Source organism: Nycticebus coucang, chromosome 11, assembly GCF_027406575.1.
Source record: "Nycticebus coucang isolate mNycCou1 chromosome 11, mNycCou1.pri, whole genome shotgun sequence".
NCBI classification, from domain to species: Eukaryota; Metazoa; Chordata; class Mammalia; order Primates; family Lorisidae; genus Nycticebus; species Nycticebus coucang.
In genome coordinates, this window is record NC_069790.1 from 28,355,668 (window position 1) to 28,378,733 (window position 23,066).

The following is a 23,066-nucleotide window of genomic DNA, read 5'->3' on the forward strand; positions in this document are numbered from 1 at the left end:
CAATATCCAGCTAGTTTTTATAGTTCGTAGAAATGGGATCTTGCTCTTGCTCCGGCTGGTCTTGACCTCCTGAGCTCAAGGAATCTGTCTGCCTCAGCCTTCCAGAGTGCTGGGATTACAGGAGTGAGCCACCACGCCCGGCCAGTGTCCCCAGTTTTACAGACAGGAGGTGCGGATGTGGGGAGTGCTGAAAGATCTGGAGCTCAGGGAGTCTAATTGGTTGTGCATGGTGGGTGTGGATTGGGTCACTGGGCAGCTTACTGTGAGCCTGAAGCAGAGGCTCTGGGGGTTTTGATTGCATTTGAGGCCATTGGGTCCTATGACCCCTGCAGAGAAGCTTCCCATGTGGCATAAGCTGAAGCTAGAGAGGGCAAAGCAGAGTCCTGAGGATAGCCTTGCATGTGCTGGGCCAGTTAGAGTGCATGCGCACGTGTCTGTGTGCAGGTGTGTGCAGGGGGCAAGGGGGAAGGACAGGCGCATTGGAAAGCTTCCCACACCAGAGTCAGAAAGGATAGAAGTCTATGGCCAAATCGTCCTCAACGTGCCCAATCTTGTCTGATCTCAAAAGCTAAGCAGGGTCAGGCATGGTTTGTACTCAGATGGGAGGAAGGATAGAAGCTGGGACGTCCAGGACACACGCCAAACATGGGCCAGGGCAACAGAGTGAGGTACAGACAGAAGAGGGCACAAGGACCAGCCTCAGGTCCCTCCCCTGGAAGGGATGCAGGAAAAAGGGGAGGAGTCTCCAAAACAGATAGTCAAAGGTTTTTTTTTGATACTTGATTTTGATTATGCATACTTAACAAAATTAATTTTTAACTGGTAATAATTGTACTTATTTATGGAGTACATGTGATATTTTAATACATATGTACAGTGTATGATGATCAACTCAGGGTAATTGGGATATCCACTACCTCAAATATTTATCGTTTCTTTGTGTTGGGAACATTCAAGAGCTTCTTTTCTAGCTATTCTGAAATATTCAATGAATTGTTCTTCACTATGGTTGCCTTACTATGCTTTAGAACACTAGAATTTAAGTTTTAACTCCCTTGACTCGGCAAGTTTAAGTGATTAACAGCAACGTCAATGGCTACATTAAATTCAATCATTCAACAGAAGAAAATGACAATTTTGTGCAGCTGAAGACACAAGTCTGTGGCTCTTCATTTCTTTTATGCACGACTTTAAAAAGTACAAATATTTGTGACCTGCAATAGTTAATACATGTATGTATCATATGACAGAAACATTGTAAAAAGAAAGTATGCACAAAGAATAGAAAGGAAGAGATGGAGGGAAAAGTTAGCAACCATCCCCGGTCAAGGTAGGACTGTGGGTGTTTTTCACTTTCTATTTTCCTATATTTTCTATTTTTCCGAAATTAACAGGTTTAATTCATTAACTTTTTAAAAACAAAAGTAATACTTGTGCACAGTGGGAAAATTCAAACTTCAAAAGTTGAAAGACATAAAAGTAGTAAAAACTTAAACAGTACAGAAATAAAAGTTCTCCCTCTGTAAAGGTATCCATCTCAACAGCTAATTTTCCTCTACCACACAATATTCCTTTCTGTGGTTATGAAAATGTTTTCTATATCTCCTCTCCTTATACATATTTTACATGAATTGGGATTGGAGAATGAGACCTAAAAGGTTATTCAATAAAATCTTTATGCAAAAAATAAAATGCATAATATTCAGTGTTCAGTTTGGAATTCATGTGCAAAAGTGGATGTGGGAGGTTTACATTTTCTCTCATTTTTTAAATTAATTGTGCTATCTACAAGCAAAACCCAAACCAGTATATTGAGGAAGAAAGCCATACTACAACATAGTTTAGATGTTAGGGATGTGACAGGCAGAATAGCAGAGGCCAGCGCTCTCGGACAGATCTCCCAGAGGTGATCTCTGGGACAGATCTCCCAGAGGCCGAATTCCCAAGGGCTGGACATGGAAGGCTCTGAAATGCAGCTGTGGCTATTAAGGAAACATACTGGGCTGGGGCCACCAAGAGGCTCATCAGTCATGGAGATGAGGCTCCCATGGGTAAGGAATAAGAGAAAGAAGATTTTGGATTGGTCAGGAGAGTCTGGATATAAATTCAAAGGAGGCTTTGCCTCACAACACCTTCTGGTTAGATGTGGGAAGAAAAGTGATTTATGCATCTCCTTGCCCTCAGGACCGTTCCACCTGCCCACATCCACAGGCTTATATCGTGAATTATTTTTATGGTCCAACATATTTCCCCTGCAGTAGATTTCTAAGTAAAAAAAAAAAAAAAAGATTCAAAACTAAGAAGAAAAAGGGAAGGAAAGCTAATAATTGAAGGCATTCAGGTGATTTGGCTAACATGTACAAGTCAAGAGGAATCATCATTTGGGTTTTATGAGACTGCAGAGAAATGAGATGCCTTTCCTGATCTCTTGGTTTGCTGAGGTACATGAGTCAGGAATTTAGCTATACTGTACAATTTTTGACAGCCCAAGTGTTTATATTGTGTTGAGGTAAAAAGTGAAATTAAATACTAACAAGGAGCCTCATTTATGAGAAATGCTGCCTTAAATTTCATCCCAAATAATTTCTAGGCAGTCTGTAGCTGCTTTTGTGGAGAGAGAGAGATAGCATGAGACCCTCCCCGCCCACACACACATACTGATGGAAACCTAGCACCTGAACGTTGTAAAGAAAATTCATTACTAAGGAGTCTTGATTGCATTTATTCCTATTATTAAACTCTTACACAATAGACATGTGATGATGACCACATATTAAAGAATTTGTAATATTTAATACTTAAATGACACATGAAATGACTACTGATTAAATTATTAAAACAAAGAATTGTATAATACATACTCTCTTCCATAATATTTTGGTCTGTTTTCCACCTGTATTAAAAAGAAGAAAAAGATTAATAATGCATTTGAATTCAAATCTGCTAGGTAAAATTGCTATTCAAATAAACAGAGCAATAGTCCTGGAAGTCATTTTATTACAGATTTTATTTCCCAAATCAGAGATCCATGAAGCTATTGAGTTAATCAACACATTCCACTATCTTGGGTAGGGATGATCTAAAACCACTGTATTTCTCTAATCACTAGGTTCATTTCCCACCCCAACCCTATCACCCAATAAAATAATTTTCAGAAGAAACAAAGTGACACTTATTTTAATATTAAGGAATTTATAATGATATTACAAGGCTTCATCCTGAAGGATAAAACCACTATTTCTAGCATGCATCAAACATAAGCATTTATTTCAATCTTCATCTAGTTGCTTTGTTATGTATCTATAATAAAAACAAAAAATATACCTGGATTTAAGAAAAGAGGCTTCATTTGATCTTTTTTCAAGTGAAATCAATAGTTTAACATTCTTATTTCTTCAACAAATGGCTGATTAACTGAAATTCACTTTACACAAATGTACAGCATATATAGGACAAGATTTATGACTTCACTATCAAATATTCCAGGAAAGATGTTTCAATCCCAGCTTTAGCCTTGGGGTTATCACATTGAGTTTTTCTCATTCATAAGATCATCTACTTTCATAAGAACTTTTTCTCATGTTCACAGTGTCTGAGTTGGTGAGCAATTAATACAAATTCTCCTGTTCAGCTTTTGCTCTTCTTTTCTAACTCCAGGGACACTCAAGTGATAGTAGACCCACATTAAGTTATGGGTTTTTGTTGGTGGTTAGGCCTCTGCCAGCAAGTTCATGTTTATTCACTGGAGTAGAATCTGGGCTTGGCAGCTTTCATTATAATCCTTTCTTTCTGCAGTCAAATGGGTGGTTTTCCTAGGAGGGCTTAGGGATAGGCATAGCAGCAGTATTTCAAGATATTGGGCAGTTTCCTGGCCTGCCTCTAGCCTCCAAAAGATGTAGGGGATCTTGTTTGGTGGTGGGGTGCTAGAGACCGGGAGATAGGACTCATAAAGGGGGAACCGGGGTCTGAGGACCATGCTCACAATTCTGCCTAGGACAAACCTTGCTAGTAGAAAACTAATCATCTAGACACTTCTAAATATGCATTTTAGAAGTGCACTCTTCTGTGCATTTTACACCTGAAAATTACTCAACCAAGAGGGGCACTCATAACTTTCTTAATCTTCAAAGTTAGAAGTGTGCTCAGTGTCATTTGTGAAGGAATATTTAAATAATATCATTAAGAGAAGCACAAAGTATATAAAAAGGCACCTTATTATCTGATGTCCTTTCTATAAGTGATGTGTACCATTACTCCACATGCCAGGGAGCTTTTTAAGGTGAGTTGAATACTCTGTCATTTATATCATCCTATTGGCTTTCAAAGTTCTTCCTTCCTTTTCTGATAGTGTAGATTTGTGATGGCCAAACCACTACCCCATAGAAGAAATTTAGGACTAGAAAAGCCAATGGAAGCAGACAACATTCAATGGCAAAAAACTTTCTCCATTCTTCAAGAGGCAATATTCCAAAATTTGAAATAATATATGGGAATTGTTTTTCTTTCTTCTTTTTTTTTTTCATTTTTCTTTTCTTTTCTTGAGACAGAGTCTCACCTTTTCTTGCCCTTGGTAGAGTGCCGTGGCATCACACAGCTCACAGCAACCTCCAACTCCTGGGCTTAGGTGATTCTCTTGCCTCAGCATCCTGAGTAGCTGGGACTTACAGGCGCCCACCACAATGCCCAGCTATTTTTTTGTTGCAATTTGGCCAGGGCTGCGTTTGAACTCGCCACCCTTGGTATATAGGGCTGATGCCCTACTCACTGAGCCACAGGAGCTGCCCAAATATCTGAGCATTTTTATTTCTATCTTTTTATCTGAGCCATATATAAGTTTTCAAAATCTGGGTATAGCTTCTAACCTCATTTACCCACTCTGTTATTTTTCTTTTCTTTTTATGAGACAGAGTCTTGCTCTGTTAGGCAGTAGAATGCAGAGGCATCATTGTACCTCACTACAACCTTAAACTCCTGGGCTAAAGCTATCCTCCTGCCTCAGCCTCCCAAGTACCTGTGACCACAAGTGAGCACCATGACACCCAGCTAGTTTTTCTATTTTTAGTGGAGACAGAGTCTTACTCTTGCTTAGGCTAATCTCAAACTGCTAAGGTTAAGCGAGCCACATGCCTCAGCCTCCCAGAGTGCTAGGATTACCAGTGTGAGCCACCACACTCCACCCTGTATCTTCTTATATCCCCCTTATTTTAGATTAGAGTAATTAACCTAACTACCGTACTATTCTGACGGACAGAATAGTAATAAAGCCTCCTACTACTAACTTCTTGCATGCAGGTAAGTCAATAAACATTGAATTTAATTGGTTCCCAATAAGACAACAAATTGCTTTCAGTTCATTATTCATAAATATATAAGACATATTGCTTATGTTCAGAGCCCTGTGCTCAGGCCAGTCATGGTTCACGAAGCAATGACGTGCGGGTGCAGAGAGGAAAGGTATGAGGAGCTTGGAGGTGTTCTGTGCTTGCAGCAGGAAGGAATCTAACATAGGCTCCCATGTAGACAGGTCAATATTTATGATGTCTTGAGGGATAACAAATAAGATCCTGCCCAAAGGAGAGTCTGATGCAGTAGAGGGACAAATCCTCTCTGTGTGAAAACTACTAGAAAATAAAATAAGAACATGGAATTGGGGGTGAGAGGTTGCACATGGAATATGACCATGGACTAGGTCTCAAATATTGCATAAGACATATACTAAAATATTATTCTTGGTTTATCTGAAATTCAAATTTAAATAGGTATTCTGGTTTTATTTCTTTCTCGCTTTTTTTTTCTTCTGAATCTGGCAGCCTTACAAAAGAAGGGAGGAAAGATAGAAGAGAGACAATGAGGACAGAGGATGTGTTTGGGCATCCAATCCCAACTCCTTCTGATCAGGGGTTGTTTGGGTAGATTCAATGTCTCTTCTCTTTGTTGTCTCTGTAGCTTCTGAGTAAAATATAGCTCTTCTTGTTAATGTTCAAGAGAGAGAGATGATGGCTGGGATAATAAAAAACAAAAACACAGGCAAAAAATGGAAACCAAATAAACACATTACATGTATAGAGAAAATAAAAAATAAAAAAAAAAACACTTTTTTCTAAACTTTTTGCTCACAGAGGTCTACACATAGTCCCTCTTTCTAATCTTCACTAAACCTTAAGACTGTCAGGAACTTAATATTGAAGTTAAATAACCCTCAAACATTCACATTTCTTCGGGTTGGAAAATGTTGGATCCTCAGATCCAGACAAAACCCAGCTGGCTGAGGATTAGGGCTCCTGGGAACAAGGGGCCTGCCCTTAAAGAAGCCTGACTCACTGCTCAAGCTCTGTGTAAGCCAGCAATGGAAATCTGAAGTTGTTTTACTAAAATAGCCATAGCTCTTAATTTCAATTTCCAATTGTATGAGTTTCTTGTAGGCAAGTGTGAATGAGAAAGAGGAGAGTTGATAAGGCAACTCCGAAATGCAAGAAGAAAATGCTTCTTGCATTTTCACTGAATATTTTATTTGTTCAAATCAGACAACTTGATCAAAAACCAGAGGACTGATTTAGGTGGAATCATGGATTCAGGAAGGGATGAAAAATATAACATGACATCATTGGAAGTTGGTTCTGGAGCTTCCTACCACTGTGATCATCTCAGGGCAGCAGCTGGAGCCAGTGGACTCCTCACCTGGTGAACCTGGCCATTGTGAACAAGAGGGACAGTTGTCAGGTCTGCCATGCCTGTTCTTGGGATTTAATGTTCCAAGTCCAAGAAGGGACAGGGGCCTGCCCTTAGAGAAGGTTGACTCACTATCCTTTTCAAGAAAAAGGTAGGAAAAAGTCATAGTCTGTAGACAAATTACTAGATCCTTTAATACTGGGCCCTTAGGTAATGGAGCTGGTTCAGAAAGGAACACCTATCTTTACTGAAGCAGCGCACCAAGTAGGGGCTCCCTGAGTGAGCAAATACATGACGTGGGTCCTTTCCCAGGCACTGGTGGATTCAGTGTATGTGGTGTGGCCAAGCAGAATGGTGGCTGATTCCTTTTAAAAATATACCATATTATTCCAATAACATAATATTCTAATACTATAAATCTTATTCTAAATATGCATCATTCACAAGACAAGTCTCCCAAGATAGGCACAATGCATGACACTAAAAACCCTGCTAATCAGGACATTTTTGGAATTTCTCCATTGGACCTTCATGAAGATGCACTACTCTTTCTTATAAATACCCTTACAGCTGTTCTTCTCAAAGTCTGGTCATTCAAAACAGAAACTTAAGGAAACTTGTTGAAGAATGCAGATTGCTATTCCCCATCTCAGACCAACTAAGCCAAAACTACTGAGGGTAAGATTTAATGAATGTGCTAATTTAATCAATCCCCCAGATAATTTTTAAGCAAATATTAAAGTTAAAATCATTGCTATGTAGAAATACAGATCTATTTTTTGAAAATGGATTTGAGAGTGGATATTATTTTGGCAAAGAGTCATAACTTATTCAAAGCCAAGACCAGTGAATTGGATGGGTGATTGAACCAGGAAATACATTTGAGACAAAAGCGAGGCATGATCATAAGATAATAAGATTTTCACTGTGATTTGCTCTGAAGATATTATAGAAGAGACATTCCCAACACACTCTAAACAATAGGGAACTCAGTGGAAATAAAAGCAGAGCTTCCCAAGATGACTGATGGAAAGGGACCATGCTTATGTAATATATATGTTAAAATAAAATCTATTTCATGACTTTATAGTCACACCTCAAATATAATGAAATTGCCAGGACTATCGAAGATGGTTTTGGTCCTGTCCATACTACTCATAAACTGTGTTCCTCTATATGTGAGGCCAACACAAATGTTATGTCCAACACAGTGGCCTCATCATCCATGTTCAGCCTATGCTCCCGTCAAACCAAATTACTTGTAGTTCTGTAAGTGTACTTCCTTGAGTAGATCTATCATTTTTTATATGTTCTTATTTGAAGATACAGAATTCTCTTTCAAAAGGGGAAGATCAAACAGTGGTTGGGAGGGCAGGCTCTGGACTCATACCACCCAACTCTATGTGACTTTACTACTTTCTCCATTCCTCAATTCTCTCATCATTAAAATGAGAAAATTCTCATTCACACTGCCTCATTAGGTTATTGTAATAGTTATATGTAAGTTCACGTAAAGTGCTTGCAATGGTGCTTGCCATACAGAGTTAGTCCTTCAATATTAGCTATTACTGCTATCCAGAGAGGGCCTCTTAGAAAGAGGAGTTAGGCCCATTCTTTGCCCTGTTCTTAGAGCTCCCTTTATGTGTCTCACTGTGTGTTAAGTATTCACTTTCCAGTTTCATCTCTAACTACTCTATAAGCTTTGCGAAGCAGTTATTTTCTCTTCATCATCATCAGATCCCCAGGATTTCTACTGATGTCTGGCACAAAATAAATGTAGGTGCCCCTTGTTATCCAAATGTAATCCATTCCTAAAAAATGTGCTGGGTAGCAAAGCTTCAAATAGCAAGAGCCTCTATTCCATTACTCTGCATGGAAAAAAAATAGTAATTCATGATCAGAGCATCCAAAAATATTAGTTTCTCAAATATCACTAAAATGTTCCTAAATAACTAACAATCTAAAGTTAAGTTTTGAATAACATAAAACATTTAAAACCAATTACCTAACTATTTCACACTTTATTAATAGAGTAATATGTAAATAGGTAAATTTGATAGTGTAATAAGTAAATTTGTGTGCAGTCTACAGCTGAATAAAATAGGAATCTATACTGCTCTTCTATACTGAGCACATTCTATAATAAGAATAAACAATGCAATGATATTGCAGAAGATGTAGAAGTTGCTATCCAGTTGGAGCTGAACTGGTAATGCTTTCAGATGCCCTGGTTAAGCATCTAAAGGGGTGAACCCGCAGGGAAAAGGAAGGGAAATTAGAGAGATGATATGCAATATGTTTAAACATTCAGCTCACCAGCAGAACCCTGAGATATGTGAGAGGCCCATCCTCTGCCTTCTAGCACCCTGCAATTCAAACTATGGGATCTGGGGACCAGGAGCTTTGGCACGACCTTGGAACTTGCTAGAAATGCAGAATCTGCATTTCAAAGGGGAATCATATGCACATTAAAATTTGAGAAGCTGCCACTCATGTGAGAACTTGTTATAGCTGGTTTCTAACTGGGAAAGGTTTTTATCTAAACCTTGCAGTAAGTTCCAATAGCAAATATTCAGACGGTGAGTATTCAGAGAACAGAGGGTAACTGTATTCATTATACGTCTGCAGAATGCCCTGAGTAGATTACTAAGCTTCCTTGCATCTCATTTTTCTCAATATTTAATAAAAATGGAGTTATAAAAATATGCTACTTTAATAAAGCTGTTTCAAAGATTAGATGAGATATTGCATGTACAAAACTGAGACTTGGAACAATTATTGAGTCACTGATCTGTGCCAAAAACTGTCCTCGTGGTTTCACTTGTACAGTCTCATTTAAGTCTCCAAACAATACTATGAGGTCAGGAGTGCTCTTATTTTACAGAGAGCCACTAAACAACAGCTTGATGTCTGTCACAGGCCTAGAAAGGGGCCTAGGACCAGCCCCAACTACTGTGCCTCACTCCCTGTCCAGCAGATAGCAGGATCAGTGTTGGTGTGTTCATTGGCTCTCAAAGGTCAACATGGCTAAATATTAGATTATTTACATGGTCCTTAATTTTTCTTTGCCAGGACTGAACACCTTCAAATCTCTTTAAAAAATGGACTGAATTCCATCAATGAGTTAGCAAATGTGAACTTTGGATAAATTTGCCTAGATGTACTGACACTTGGAGTTCCTAAAATATTTCCCTGTGACTTATAATTACATGTAATTCCCAAGATACCTGGTTTACTTTTCAATTTATTTTTCTAATTTTAAGGAAGAATTCTTAGCATTCTGCAAAGCATCAGACAACAGTAGGGTAACAGCTGCACAGTGAGAGACAGGAAGCATAATCCTTAAATGAGTTTGCTTTACAGTCAGATTATCATTGCCTAGATAAACATGAGTTCCTTTATATTCAACACAAAGACATTTAAAGAATATTGTGAGTCCTCTGTAAACAAGGTTTCCAATTATTGAAAAAACAAAGCTTTTATAATCCCTCAGCAGCTGGCATATGTTAAGTTTTTACTTAATAGAAATAATTTAAAAACCCAATTTAGCAACTTCCTACACAGGACAGTTAGACTGGTGCATTTTTTGAGATATAGATCAAGTGAGGAAAAAAGCCTTTTGATAAAGGGATTTGTGCCGGTGATATTGGGGCAATTTCACCCCCCCCCAAATAAATACATATATGGATCTAAACTTTCTCCAACCATGGCTTTAAAAAGAAAAATAAATAAGTGTGGATAATACCTTTTTAATTGGAAATCGAAGATCTCTATTGAAAGGAAGAGAAAGAAAAATGCAGGTACTGAAATTTATGCTCTTATAGTCAAGGTCTACAGCACAGAATGAAAATTGAGCCAATTTTTAAAGATCTCCTTTCTCTTTCCAGAATTCTAGTAGGGCACTGATGAGGTGAATTCCTTCCTGTCTTGATTAGAATGTATTATAAAAATCTACTGGTCAGTCTTTCTGTAAGAAATCTCCTTAAAAGGTTACTGATGACTTGGCTAAGTTCTCTAAGTACAATTCATATAGGTAGATCCAACATTCTGTTAATTTACGGATGCTCAAGACAAGAGCAATTTCTGTTCACTTGGGCTATTTTCTGCTTTCACTTTTTCCCCCCTAAATTTTCCAGGAATTATAATTTAAAAATCAGTGATAATATTAGAGCAAATAAAAAGTAAAAGGCTTTTCTTTTTTTTTTTTTGTAGAGACAGAGTCTCACTTTATGGCCCTCGGTAGAGTGCCGTGGCCTCACACAGCTCACAGCAACCTCCAACTCCTGGGCTTAAGCGATTCTCTTGCCTCAGCCTCCCGAGTAGCTGGGACTACAGGCGCCCGCCACAACGCCCGGCTATTTTTTGGTTGCAGTTCGGCCGAGGCCGGGTTTGAACCCGCCACCCTCGGTATATGGGGCCGGCGCCTTACCGACTGAGCCACAGGCGCCGCCCGTAAAAGGCTTTTCTTTAGACCAGTACCTCTCATCTAAGAGAGGAGGTGGTTTTGGCCTTCCCCCCCAGGGACATTTGGCAAAGTCTGGAGACAGTTTTAACTGTCACAACTTGGGGGAGTGTGCTACTAGCATGTAATGGGTGGAGTCCAGGAATTTGATAAACATCCTACAATGCACAGGACAACCCTGTACAACAAAGAATTATCTTCCCCAATGTCTATAGTAAAGAAACTCTGCTTTAGATTGAAAGAACTTTGAAGTCTCAAGTATTCCCAAGGAAGTTTATTGAAAACATTGTTTAAACCAACATGTAAATATTTTAAATACATAAAGTAAAATGAAGTAAAAGGAAATATTTGTGTTTGATAATATTGACAATTTATAAAGGTGGTGTTAAGAAAAAGACAGTACTGGTAAGATACCTCCAGCTACTCAAGGAAGTAGATTAGAAGAATTACAATTAAGGTTATGGGGGGGGGAAGCAGAAAGAGGGAAGGAGGGAGGAGGGTGGGGCCTTAGTGTGTGTCACACTTTATGGGGGCAAGACATGATTGCAAGAGGGACTTTACCTAACAATTGCAATCAGTGTAACTGGCTTATTGTACCCTCAATGAATCCCCAACAATTAAAAAATAAATAAATAAATAATAAATAAATAAATAAATAAATAAAAAGAAGAATTACAAACTGGAGCAGACTACAATGTTAATAAGGGAGCCCCTTTCTCTCTTGGAGAAAATTTAAACAATATAAACTATAGAAAACACTAAAAAAGAAAAAAAAAGTTATTTCTTGGGAATAATAATTCAGGCTATCCACACATCTGAACTGATATTTCCACACCTTACTTCTATGGGGCTCCACACCTCATAGAATGTTGCTTTCAAACTTTGCCCTAATCACTGCGTTAAAAATAAAACTTCCACCACTCACAGCTTCCCCAAGTCACAGAAGATGCCCCCCATGCAAGTGGCTAAAACATTGTCTGAATGGCTCTCCAATATAGACTTCAATGAAATCCTAATTTTCCAGGATTTGTTATATAAGCTTTATACAAATTAAGCATCATAAAAGAGGAAGGTGAATTGCCTAAATTACTTATATTTAGATTTGAGAAAAAAATGGAGGGGCAACTAAACTCGGACACACACTTTTACAAATGATCATGCCTCACACACTGAGGACTTCCGTCCCTGGTTTTGACTTCTCCTGGTTTAGACCTATTAACCCTGACCCAGTACTCAACATGTGGCTTCAGTGTGGGTGCTTCTGGTCTCCCCACAGGCAAGTCATTCCCATTTTGCAGATGGGAAAGGGAAGACCTGTATAATGCACAGGCATGGAGAAAAGACCCAAACCAACATCTTACTGACATAAAAGCTTCTCCTGCACCAAAAGGAAGAGAAAGGGCAATAGAGACCATGTACTCACTAAAAACATGGATTGTGCTATTACAGATGGCTTGATACAAGCATAGTTAAAACCCCAGCACCCCCTTCTGGGGACCTGGGTAGGCTGCTGTATGCATCACAGATGATGACTCAACCTCCCTTACTCTTTATCCCTGTGATTGATACTATGCAGGGCACTATCCACCCAGTGCCCAAGCTAGAAGTCATCATCCCAAACTTCTCTTTTTCCCCAACCCCAAGTGACAATCTGTCACTAAGTCTTGTCTCTTGTATGTAACTCCTTAATTGCTGTTGAAATTGTCTTTTTCTTTCCATGTGATGTGTACTGTACTATGCATTCACTTGGACCATTAAAATAGTCTTTTTACTTGTCTCTCTGTACTCTCATCACACTCTAATCTATCTTTCATTCTAAAATCAGAAGATAAAAATATTGTCACATTGCTTTTTGATCAAAATGCTTCACTGGCTTAGAGGCAAGATGGCTGACTAGAGATACAAGTTGCTATATCCTCTCAGAAAGAAGAAAACGTTTTAGATGAAAAAATAAATAAATAAAACAGCCCAGGTATAATTCTGAGAGAAAAGTGCCAGAACCTACAGGAGATTTCATAGGAAGAAGCTGTGAAGCAGAACAAGAAGTAGTAAGATTTTAGCAGAGATCAATCACCAAGAAATTTGTTTACATCAAAAAGATAGATCACAAATTAACCACTTAATGTCCCACCTCAAAGAACTATAAAAAGAACAAACAAAACCCCAAAGCTAGAAGTTAAGAGCAGAACTAAATGAACTGGAAACCAAAAACAATAATAACAAAAACAATACAAAAGATCCATGAAACAAAAAGTTGGAACTTTGAAAAGATAAAGAAAATTAATAGATGAATAGCTAGATTAACCAGAAATAGAAAAGTCTCAAATAAGTTCAATCAGAAATTTAAAAGGAGACATTATAATTGATACCACAGAAATAAAAATAACATCCATAATTACTAGGAAAGCGTCTATCCACACACAAACTAGACAACCTAGAGGAAATGGATAAATTCTTGGAAACACACAACCTCCCAAGCCTGAATCAGGAAGAAATAGAAATCCTGAACAGACCAATAATGAATAAAGAGATTGAAACAGTAATTAAAAAACCTCCCAGCACCACCACCAACAAAAAAACACTGTCCTAAAACCAAATTCTGCCAGGCCTAAAAAGAGAAATAGGCACCCATTCCACTGAAACTGTTCTATAATCCTTTCAAACTCATTCTTTGAAGCCAGTATCACTCTGATACTAAAGCCAGGAAATGACACAATAAAAAAAACCAAAACAAACAAATAAAAAACAAAACTACAGACCAATATTCTTATGAACGTAGATGCAAAAATCCTCAGGAAGATACTAGCAAACCAGTATTTCTAAAATAATTCACCATGATTCATATCATAAACAGAAACCAAAACAAAGACCATATGATCATCTCAACAGATATAGAGAAAATATTCAATAAGATCCAGCATTTTATAATAAAAATCTCAATAGTTTATTGAGACATAGAAGGAACACACCTCAAATTAATAAAAGCTATATATGACAAACCCATAGTCAACATCATAATGAATGGGGGGAAAGTTGAAACCACTCTCCTTAAGAACCAGAACAAGACAAGAATGCTCTTTGTCACCACTTCTATTCAACATAGTGCTGGAAGTCCTGGCCAGAGTAATCAGGCAAGAAGAAGAAATGAGGGGCATACAAATCAGGAAAGAGGATGTCCAATGATCCCTGTTTCTGATGATATGATCTAGAAAACCTGAAAGACTCCACCAAAAGACTACTAGAGTTGACAAATTCAGCAAAGTCCCAGATTACAAAATAAACATATGCAAATCAGTAGCATTTCTATATGTTAGTAACTGTCAAGTTGAGAGTCAAATCAATGTAATACTATTTATAATAGCTGCAAAGAAAAGGAAATATGTAAGAATATACTTAACCAAAGAGTTAAAAGATGTCTACAAGGAGAATTGTCAAACACCGACAAAAGAAATCACAGATGAAACAAACAAATGGAAAAACATTCCGTGCTCATGGATTGGGAAAATTAACATTTAAAAAATGTCCATACTGGGGCAGTGCCTATGGCTCAAAGGACTAGGGCGCCAGCCCCATATACCAGAGGTGATGCATTCAAACCCATCCCCGACCAAAAACTGCAAAAAATAACTAAATAAATAAATAAAATAAAATAAAATAGTCCATACTGCCCCAAATGATTTATAGATTCAGTGTGATTCCCATCAAAATACCAATGTAATTTTTCACAGATATAGAAAAAGTAATCCCATACTTCATATGGAACCAAAAAGGAGCCAAAATAACTAAAGCAATATTAAGCAAAAAGAATAAATCTGGAGCCATCACATTATCTGACTTCAAATTTCTACAAGGCTATCGTTACTGAAATAGCATGGTACTGGTATAGACTAATAGAACAGAATGGAGAACCCAGAAAGAAAACCAGATAGCTATGAACAACTGATTTTTGATAAAGTAGACAAAAACACATACTGGGGAAAGGAAGCTCTATTCAATAAATAGCACTTGGAAAATTGGATAAGCCATATACAGAAGAATGAAACAGGATCCCTGTCTCTTACCATATTTAAAAATTAACTGAAGATGAAGGGCGGCACCAGTGGCTCAGTGAGCAGGGCGCCGGCCCCATATGCCAAGGGTGGCGGGTTCAAACCCAGCCCCGGCCAAACTGCAACAAAAAAATAGCTGGGCGTTGTGGCGGGCGCCTGTAATCCCAGCTACTCAGGAGGCTGGGGCAGGAGAATCGCCTAAGCCCAGGAGTTGGAGGTTGCTGTGAGCCGTGTGAGGCCGCGGCACTCTACTGAGGGCAATAAAGTGAAACTCTGTCTCTACAAAAAAAAAAAAAAAATTAACGGAAGATGTATTAAAGAACTAAATGTAATACCTTAAACCATATAAATTCTGTAAGAAACCATATGGAACACTCCTCTAGATATTGGCCTAGGTAAAGAATTTACCACTAAGACCCCAAAGGAAAATACGGCAACAATAAAAGCAAACAAATGGGACTTAATTAAATTAAAAAATTGTGTATAGCAAAGAAAACAGAGTAAATAGACAACCAACAACATTGGAGAAAATATTCACAAACCATACATTTTACAAAGAGCTAAAATGCAGAACCTACAAAGAACTCAAATCAGCAAGAAAAAAAACATTAAAAAGTGGGCAAAAGTCATGAACAGAATTTTTTTCAAAAGGAGATATACATACATGGCCAAGAGATATATGAAAAGATGCTCATTATTACCAATTATCAGGGAAATTTAAATTAAAACCACAATGAGCACCACCTTACCCTATAAGAATGGCCATTATTAAAATAAAAAAACAATAGATATTGCACAGATGGGATGAAAATGGAATGCTTATACATTGTTGGTGGGAATGTAGATCAGTACAACCTCTATGGAAAACAATATGGAGATTCCTCAAAGAACTAAAAATAGACTTGCTGTTCAATCTAGCAATCCCACTATGGGGTATCTACCCAAAGAAAAAGAAGTCATTACATCAAAAACACACCTAAGACACTAATGCTCTTCCGTGGGAAGAATCAACATTGTCAAAATGTCTATATTCTACCAAAGCAGTCTACAGATTCAATGCAATTTCCATTAAAATAACAACATTGTATTTTGAAGAACTGGAAAAAATAGTACTTGGTTTTGTATGGAACCTCGTATAGCTGAGGCTATTCTTAGCAATAAAAACAAAGTTGGAGGCATCACCTTACCAGACTTCAGGCTATGCTACAGTAATCAGGCTGTATTACAGTAAGCTCACAGTAATCAAAACAGCGTGGTGTTGGCACAAAAACAGAGACATAGACATATGGAACAGAATAGAAAACCAAGAGATGAAACCAGTCTCTACTTGCATCTGATCTTTGATAAAGCAAACAAAAGCATACAGTGGGGAAATGAATCCCTATTCAACAAATGGTGCTGGGAGAACTGGATAATCACATATAAAAGACTGAAACTCGATCCACACCTTTTACCCTTTACAAAAATTGACCCTTTACAAAAATTAAGATAGGTAAGAGACTTAAATCTAAGATACAAAATGATAAAAATCTTAGAAGAAAGTGTGGGGAAAACTCTTGATGATGTTGGACTGGAGAAGGATTTTATGACAAAGACTTCAGCGACCATCACAACAACAAAAATTAACAAATGGGACTTAATTAAGCTGAAAAGCTTCTGCACAGCTAAGGACACAACAAGCAAAGACAACCTTCAGAATAGGAAAAGATACTTGCAGGGTATCAATCTGACAAGGGTTGGTAACTAGAATCTACAGAAAACTCAAATTAATCAACAGAAAAAGAGTAAACAAGCCCATCTACCTCTGGGCAAGGGACATGAACAGAACCTTCTATGACAAAGACAAAGGAATGGCCAACAAACATTTGAAAAAATGCTCATTGTCCCTGATCAGCAGAGAAATGCAAATCAAAATCACCCTGAGATAGCATCTAACTCCAGTGAGACTGGCCCACATCACAAAGTCTCAAAGCTGCAGATCCTGGCATGGATGTGGAAAGAAGGGAACACTTTTACACTGCTGGTGGGACTGCAAACTACTACAACCTTTTTGAAAGGAAGTGTGGTGAATCCTCAAACAATTCAAATCAGACCTCCCATTTGATCCTGCAATCCCATTACTAGGCATCTACCCAGTAGAAAAAAATTCCTTTTATCATAAGGACATTTGTACTAGACTGTTTATTGCAGCTCAGTTTACAATCGCCAAAATGTGGAAACAACCTAAATGCCCACCAGCCTAGGAATGGATTAACAAGCTGTGGTATATGTATACCATGGAATACTATCCAGCCATAAAAAAAGACTTTAAAGCCATAAAAGGTGACTTTACATCTTTTGTATTAACCTGGATGGAGGTGGAACACATTCTCCTTAGTAAAGCATCACAAGAATGGAGAAGCAAGAATCCAATGTACTCAATTCTAATATGAAGACAATAGATGATCTAATACAAGGGAAGGAGGTAGGGGAATGAAAGATTGGGGAGGGGGAAGAGGGAGAGGGATGGGTGTTACAGTGTGTGACACACCTTTTGGGGATGGGACACAATTATAAGAAGGACTTTACCTAACAAATGCAATCAGTGTAACCTAATTCTTTGCACCCTCAATGAATCCCAAACAAACAAACAAAAAAACAAACAAACTGTACTTGAATGTTTATCACAGCATAATTCAGAATTGCAAATATGGGAAATAAACCGTCAATTTATGAGTGAATAAAGAAAATGTGGTATATATACACCATGGAGTATTATTCTGCCATAATAATAGATGAAATAATGTCATTTGCAGCAACTTGGGTGGAACTGGAGAATATTATCCTAAGTGATATATCTCAGGAATAGAAAAAGAATCACATGTTCTCACTAATAAGTGGGGTGGGAGCTAAATGATGGGTACACATGGACATAATATGGTGTAATGGATGCTGGAAACTAAGAAGGGGAGAGGGTGGAAGGAGAGTAACAGATAAAAACTTACTTATTGGGTACAGTATAGACTATTCTAGTGACCAGTGCTCTGAAAGTCCTGACTTCAGCATTATACAATTCATCCATGTAACCAGAACGCTTGTACCCCCCAAATATTTTGAAATAAAAATTATAAAAAAATATTTACTGGTTCTCCACTGCCACATGGTCAAACCAACATGACTTAGTGGGTCCTTCCCATACTAACTTAAAAATGTTTTCTCCTCTCCTTGGCATATCCCATCTCCTTTTTTGCCTTATGCCATTCATCATCATCTGATATACTATATATTTTATTTGTGTTATGATGATTAATTTTAATGTCAACTTGGCCAGGCCATGTGATGCCCAGATATCTGATTAAACACTTGTGGTTGTATCTGGGTGTTTCTGGAACAGATTAGCATTTGAATCGATGGGCTGAGTAAACCAAATGGCCTTCCCCAATGTGGTGGGTGACGTCCAGTCCATTGAAGGCCTGAATAGAACAAAAAGTTAGAGGAAGGTTGGATTCGTGCTCCCTCTCTCCAACAACTTGAGTGGGGACACTGATCCACTCATGGCATTCCTGGTTCTTAGGTCTTCATACCTGGAGTGGGATCAGCACCATCAGCTTTCTGGCGTTCAGGCCTTGGAACTACACTACCAAATTCCTTTCATCCCCAGCTTTCAGATGGCAGATCATGGGATTTGCAACTTCCATGATCACACAAGTCAACACCTTATAATAAGACCCTTTGTCTATAACCATGTACGTATATATACATACATATACTTTTTTTTTTCACCAATCTCTTCCACTCAAATGGAAACCACACAGGGGCAGAGATATTTGTGTTTTGCTTTCTGATGTCTAGAGTCTAGAACAGTGCTGGCACTTGGCAGGTGCCCAATAAGTATTAAAGAGCTGAACCTATTAATAGTATCCAAGGTCTTCCTGGGATGGCTCTTGCTTTGTACCCAGGGTAGGGACTTACCAACATGCATGCTCTTGCCCCACCACATCCTCATTCCCCAATTCTTCATGTTCTTAATACATAACTCCTGCAGTTTCTGAAACACATGCTGGTCAGTCATATTTTAACCCATTCTTAGTCAGATTAGCTCCTCTGCCTGGAATTTTAGTACTTTTTCTCTATTTCCTCTATTCCTTACCCTGGTAAAATCTCACTGATTTTAAAATTAAGAGCTGAAATGCCACCACCTGGGGAAATCATTCCGGGCTATCCCTAGCTACTTTAGATTGTTTCTTCTTCTGCCTCTGAACTTTATAAAGGCCTGAGTTAGGTCTGTGACAATCTTGCTGGGATTGGGAGCCTTTATGAGCTCTAGGCATGAGCGCCTTGAAGAAAAGGCTCCTGTTTTTTTTTTATCTCTGTTGCCCCAGCACCAAACAGCATAATGTTCACAGGGCTCAGCCTCATAGCAGTAACGGACTGATTGAAAGACAGGTTTGCCTGATGCTCTGAGATTCCTTCCTTGGGATCTTTGGCAGGAGCAGTAGCTCACAACTTGATGCTTTATGCCTCCAAGCCACAGGATGAAACTTGCTCCCCTTCTAGATTTCTGAATCTCCAGAGTGAAGACTGGAGACCACAGAGAACAACTATGGCTGGAAGCAGTGGTTCTGCTAATCAAGGTCCTTGTGAACATATGAACCAGCATAAGCCACTCAGATGCTCTGTCCCTGGAATTTGGAGCTTGAGTAGAAACCATTAAAATAAGCTGTTAGAGCTGATTCACATGCATGGCAGAGCCTAACAACAATAACAATAACAATCACTAACAGTTATTAAGAAATTACTGTGCAGGCGGCGCCTGTGGCTCAGTCAGTAGGGCGCCAGCCCCATATACCGAGGGTGGCGGGTTCAAACCCGGCCCCGGCCAAACTGCAACCAAAAAATAGCCGGGCGTTGTGGCGGGCGCCTGTAGTCCCAGCTACTCGGGAGGCTGAGGCAAGAGAATCCCTTAAGCCCAGGAGTTGGAGATTGCTGTGAGCTGTGTGAGGTCACGGCACTCTACCGAGGGCCATAAAGTGAGACTCTGTCTCTACACAAAAAAAAAAAAAAAAAGAAATTACTGTGCACCAGGCACTTTTCTAAGCACTTTTTTTTACATGTATTAGCCCGTTTCATTCTCACAATTAAAGGTAAGAGCTACGATGCCTATTTCCAAAGGATGAACCTCTGAATCACAGAGAGGCAGAGTGTAAAAGCAGGCTTGGTGGTCCTGGAGCTCTGGCCCTAACCGTTACTCTCGACTGAAAACCCTATGATGCCTCAAAGACCTATCATCAGCTTTTCTTTCCATCCAGGGAATTTCCTCATACCCTTCCAACTACCATTAGTCCTACATTTTGGTAAATGAACTCATTCTTGGCAATATCTTCCCTGGCACTATATGATTCCTCGGCTCCATGTGTTGGCTCCCCAAACCCACCTGAGGCCCTTCTTGTTTGGATAACCCAATTAGGCACACAGCTTTGGCTCTGACCTGGCACTTTCTTGGCCCAAGTTTTATATTCATCCTCTGGCATCCTGGATCCACAGGTCCAGGTAAAATGAGTGTTTCCTTCCATCAAGCTAAACCCCATGGAGGCCATATCCGTTCAACTGGCTGGTTAGCCCCCCCCAGGGCAGGGCAATCAAACATGATGGGTCAACCTAGTCAAATGCTTGATCCTACAGACAGGAACATTAGTTTAAAATGAGAAATCCAGTAAAGGAGAATCAAACTGCAGGATTTAACCATCAACAGAAATTTCATCAAAACATCTAACTTCATATCCCTCTTGCTTCAGATTATGCATCTTCCGTGGGTTTTTTGTTTTTTTTTTTTTGGTCTCCAGTGTAGATGAGAATCTGAGAATATTCGCTGAAGAATAAGGCTTTCATTCAATCTCTGTGCCACCAGATTGCCTATTCTTCCTCAACTAAATAATTCTTATTCTTTCGACCTTTTCTAATAGATCCCATTTTCCAATCCTTAATTCATCTTCATTATTCTCCTCCAAACTCTCTTTAAATTCTCCACATACTTCTTAAGCTCAAAGAGCTTGAAGTACCCAATAGAATCAAATCAAATCAAGGGAGAACTAATGTTGCTGTTAAACTTCTAGGGGGAAAGATTGGGTGAGTACACTTACCTAATTCCTCACTCTTGTTAGTAAATTCCTTCCATCAAAGTTTAGTGGTATTTGGGTTAAGTGGTGCTATATGTACTTTGGAAAAGGCAAAATGTCTATCATTCTTATTCTTCTCCCAGAAGTTACTTTTTTCTTTCTCTCCTAGAAGTGTAAGAGTATTAAACGTTCAAAGTGATGGATGAAATTTATCTGTCTAAACAGAAAAGAAAAAAAAAAAGGCAGACCTGGGAGATGGTAGAAATTAAAGACTTGTTACCCTTTTTTTGCATTAGAGAGCAATGCAGCCTTTTTTAGGGATGTTTCCCCCACAATCATCTCCCCACAATAAAATTTTAATACTAAGCATGGACTGTATGTCTATTTGTGTTTTTATGTATATTTGTGGCTTATAAATAAAAAGAGTAAGTGTGGGGGTGTGATCCCCCAAGAACCAGTTTTCTCCCCTTTGGGTGTGATATTGCCTCTACTGAGACACCATCCAGGAAGATCTTAGTAACCTGCACAATGTTTTTACATATATTCTTCCACCAGAAAGATGGCTATGTGTTCTTGCCTCCTTCTTTCTGATAGACAAGAAAGCTGCAGCTCAGTTCAATGTGGTTAACTAATTTGCTCACAGCCCCCTACAGACTAGCAGCAGATTCAGGGTTAAAGCCCCCTATGGACTAGCAGCAGATTCAGGTTTAAAACTCTGTCTCTACAAAAAAAAAAACAAAACAAAAACCTAGTCCCTGATCTCAAGTCCAGTACTTACTCCCTTATATTGTAAAGGTGTGTAAAAATGACTTATATATGTAAAATCCAGAAGCCTGTTCTCTATTACTTTTAAAAAGTTACTGAATTTGGCATTTCTGAAATAGGCATTACCCCTCGCCAAATAATTCCCAGCATGGTAAGAAATCAGAGAGTGAAAGTTTTTTATTAATGTGTGCCCTTGCTATCAACTATTCTTTCTCTGAAAAATTCTCTATTCCATGTGAAAAAACATTCCTGAGCATGGCTTACAGTGCTTCCAACAGCTCTGATGTTGGGACACCCTCCTGCCTGTCAGGGCTGTGCACCCCAGAGAATGTCTTTGTTCCCTGGACCACAGCACATCCTACCATTGTTTCTCTTGCTGTCTTCATTTTTTTCCTTGACATTTTAAAATGAAATTTTTCATACATACATAATGGTTGAAAGGCTTTTACAGCAAAAACCCATACACATATCACCTAGATTCTATACATTTTTACTATGCTTGCTTTATGGCATATGTATTTTTCACTCCTATCAATCAATCCAACTTTGTAAAAAAATTATATCTTGGAGTCAGTTGCAGACCCAGCACTCTTCTCCCAGATGCTTCAGCATGCAAATTATTAATCAAAATTGCATAACATATAAACTTTTAATAGGAGGGCAACACCAGCTTTGATCTTGAAATTGAAGAAAGTAGGTTTACTTCACATATTCAGATGTTCTTACCACATAAACAGATTCCACAAATGCCTTCACTTTCCTGTGTATGGAGCCCTGCACCATCTTTTCTTGATGGAAAGAAAGTTGACATGAGAAAATAGGTGAAAGAACATTTGCTTCTAGTAACTGCCTTGGCCTCTTCCATCAATTTACTTGTGTTAAATACGAAGGCCAAATCTTATCTCTCAAACTGGCTTAAGATCAAACTCTAAATTCCAGAGCTGAAATTCCCTTCATTTGCTAACATTTACATATCACTTGGGAGACTGTAGAAATCAAAGACCAATGTTTCTTATAAATAAATGC

At 38.6% G+C, this 23,066-nt stretch overlaps 1 protein-coding gene across 1 annotated transcript in view; it reads right to left on the reverse strand.

Annotated features, from left to right (window-relative positions):
* The window catches only part of CHN2 (chimerin 2), a 452,170-nt gene that overhangs the window by 197,949 nt on the left and 231,155 nt on the right, over positions 1-23,066 (reverse strand). Inside the window, exon 4 of the mRNA XM_053608457.1 lies at positions 2,862-2,893. Coding sequence (XP_053464432.1) covers positions 2,862-2,893 — 32 coding nt within the window. The remainder of the gene's footprint in view (positions 1-2,861; positions 2,894-23,066) is intronic.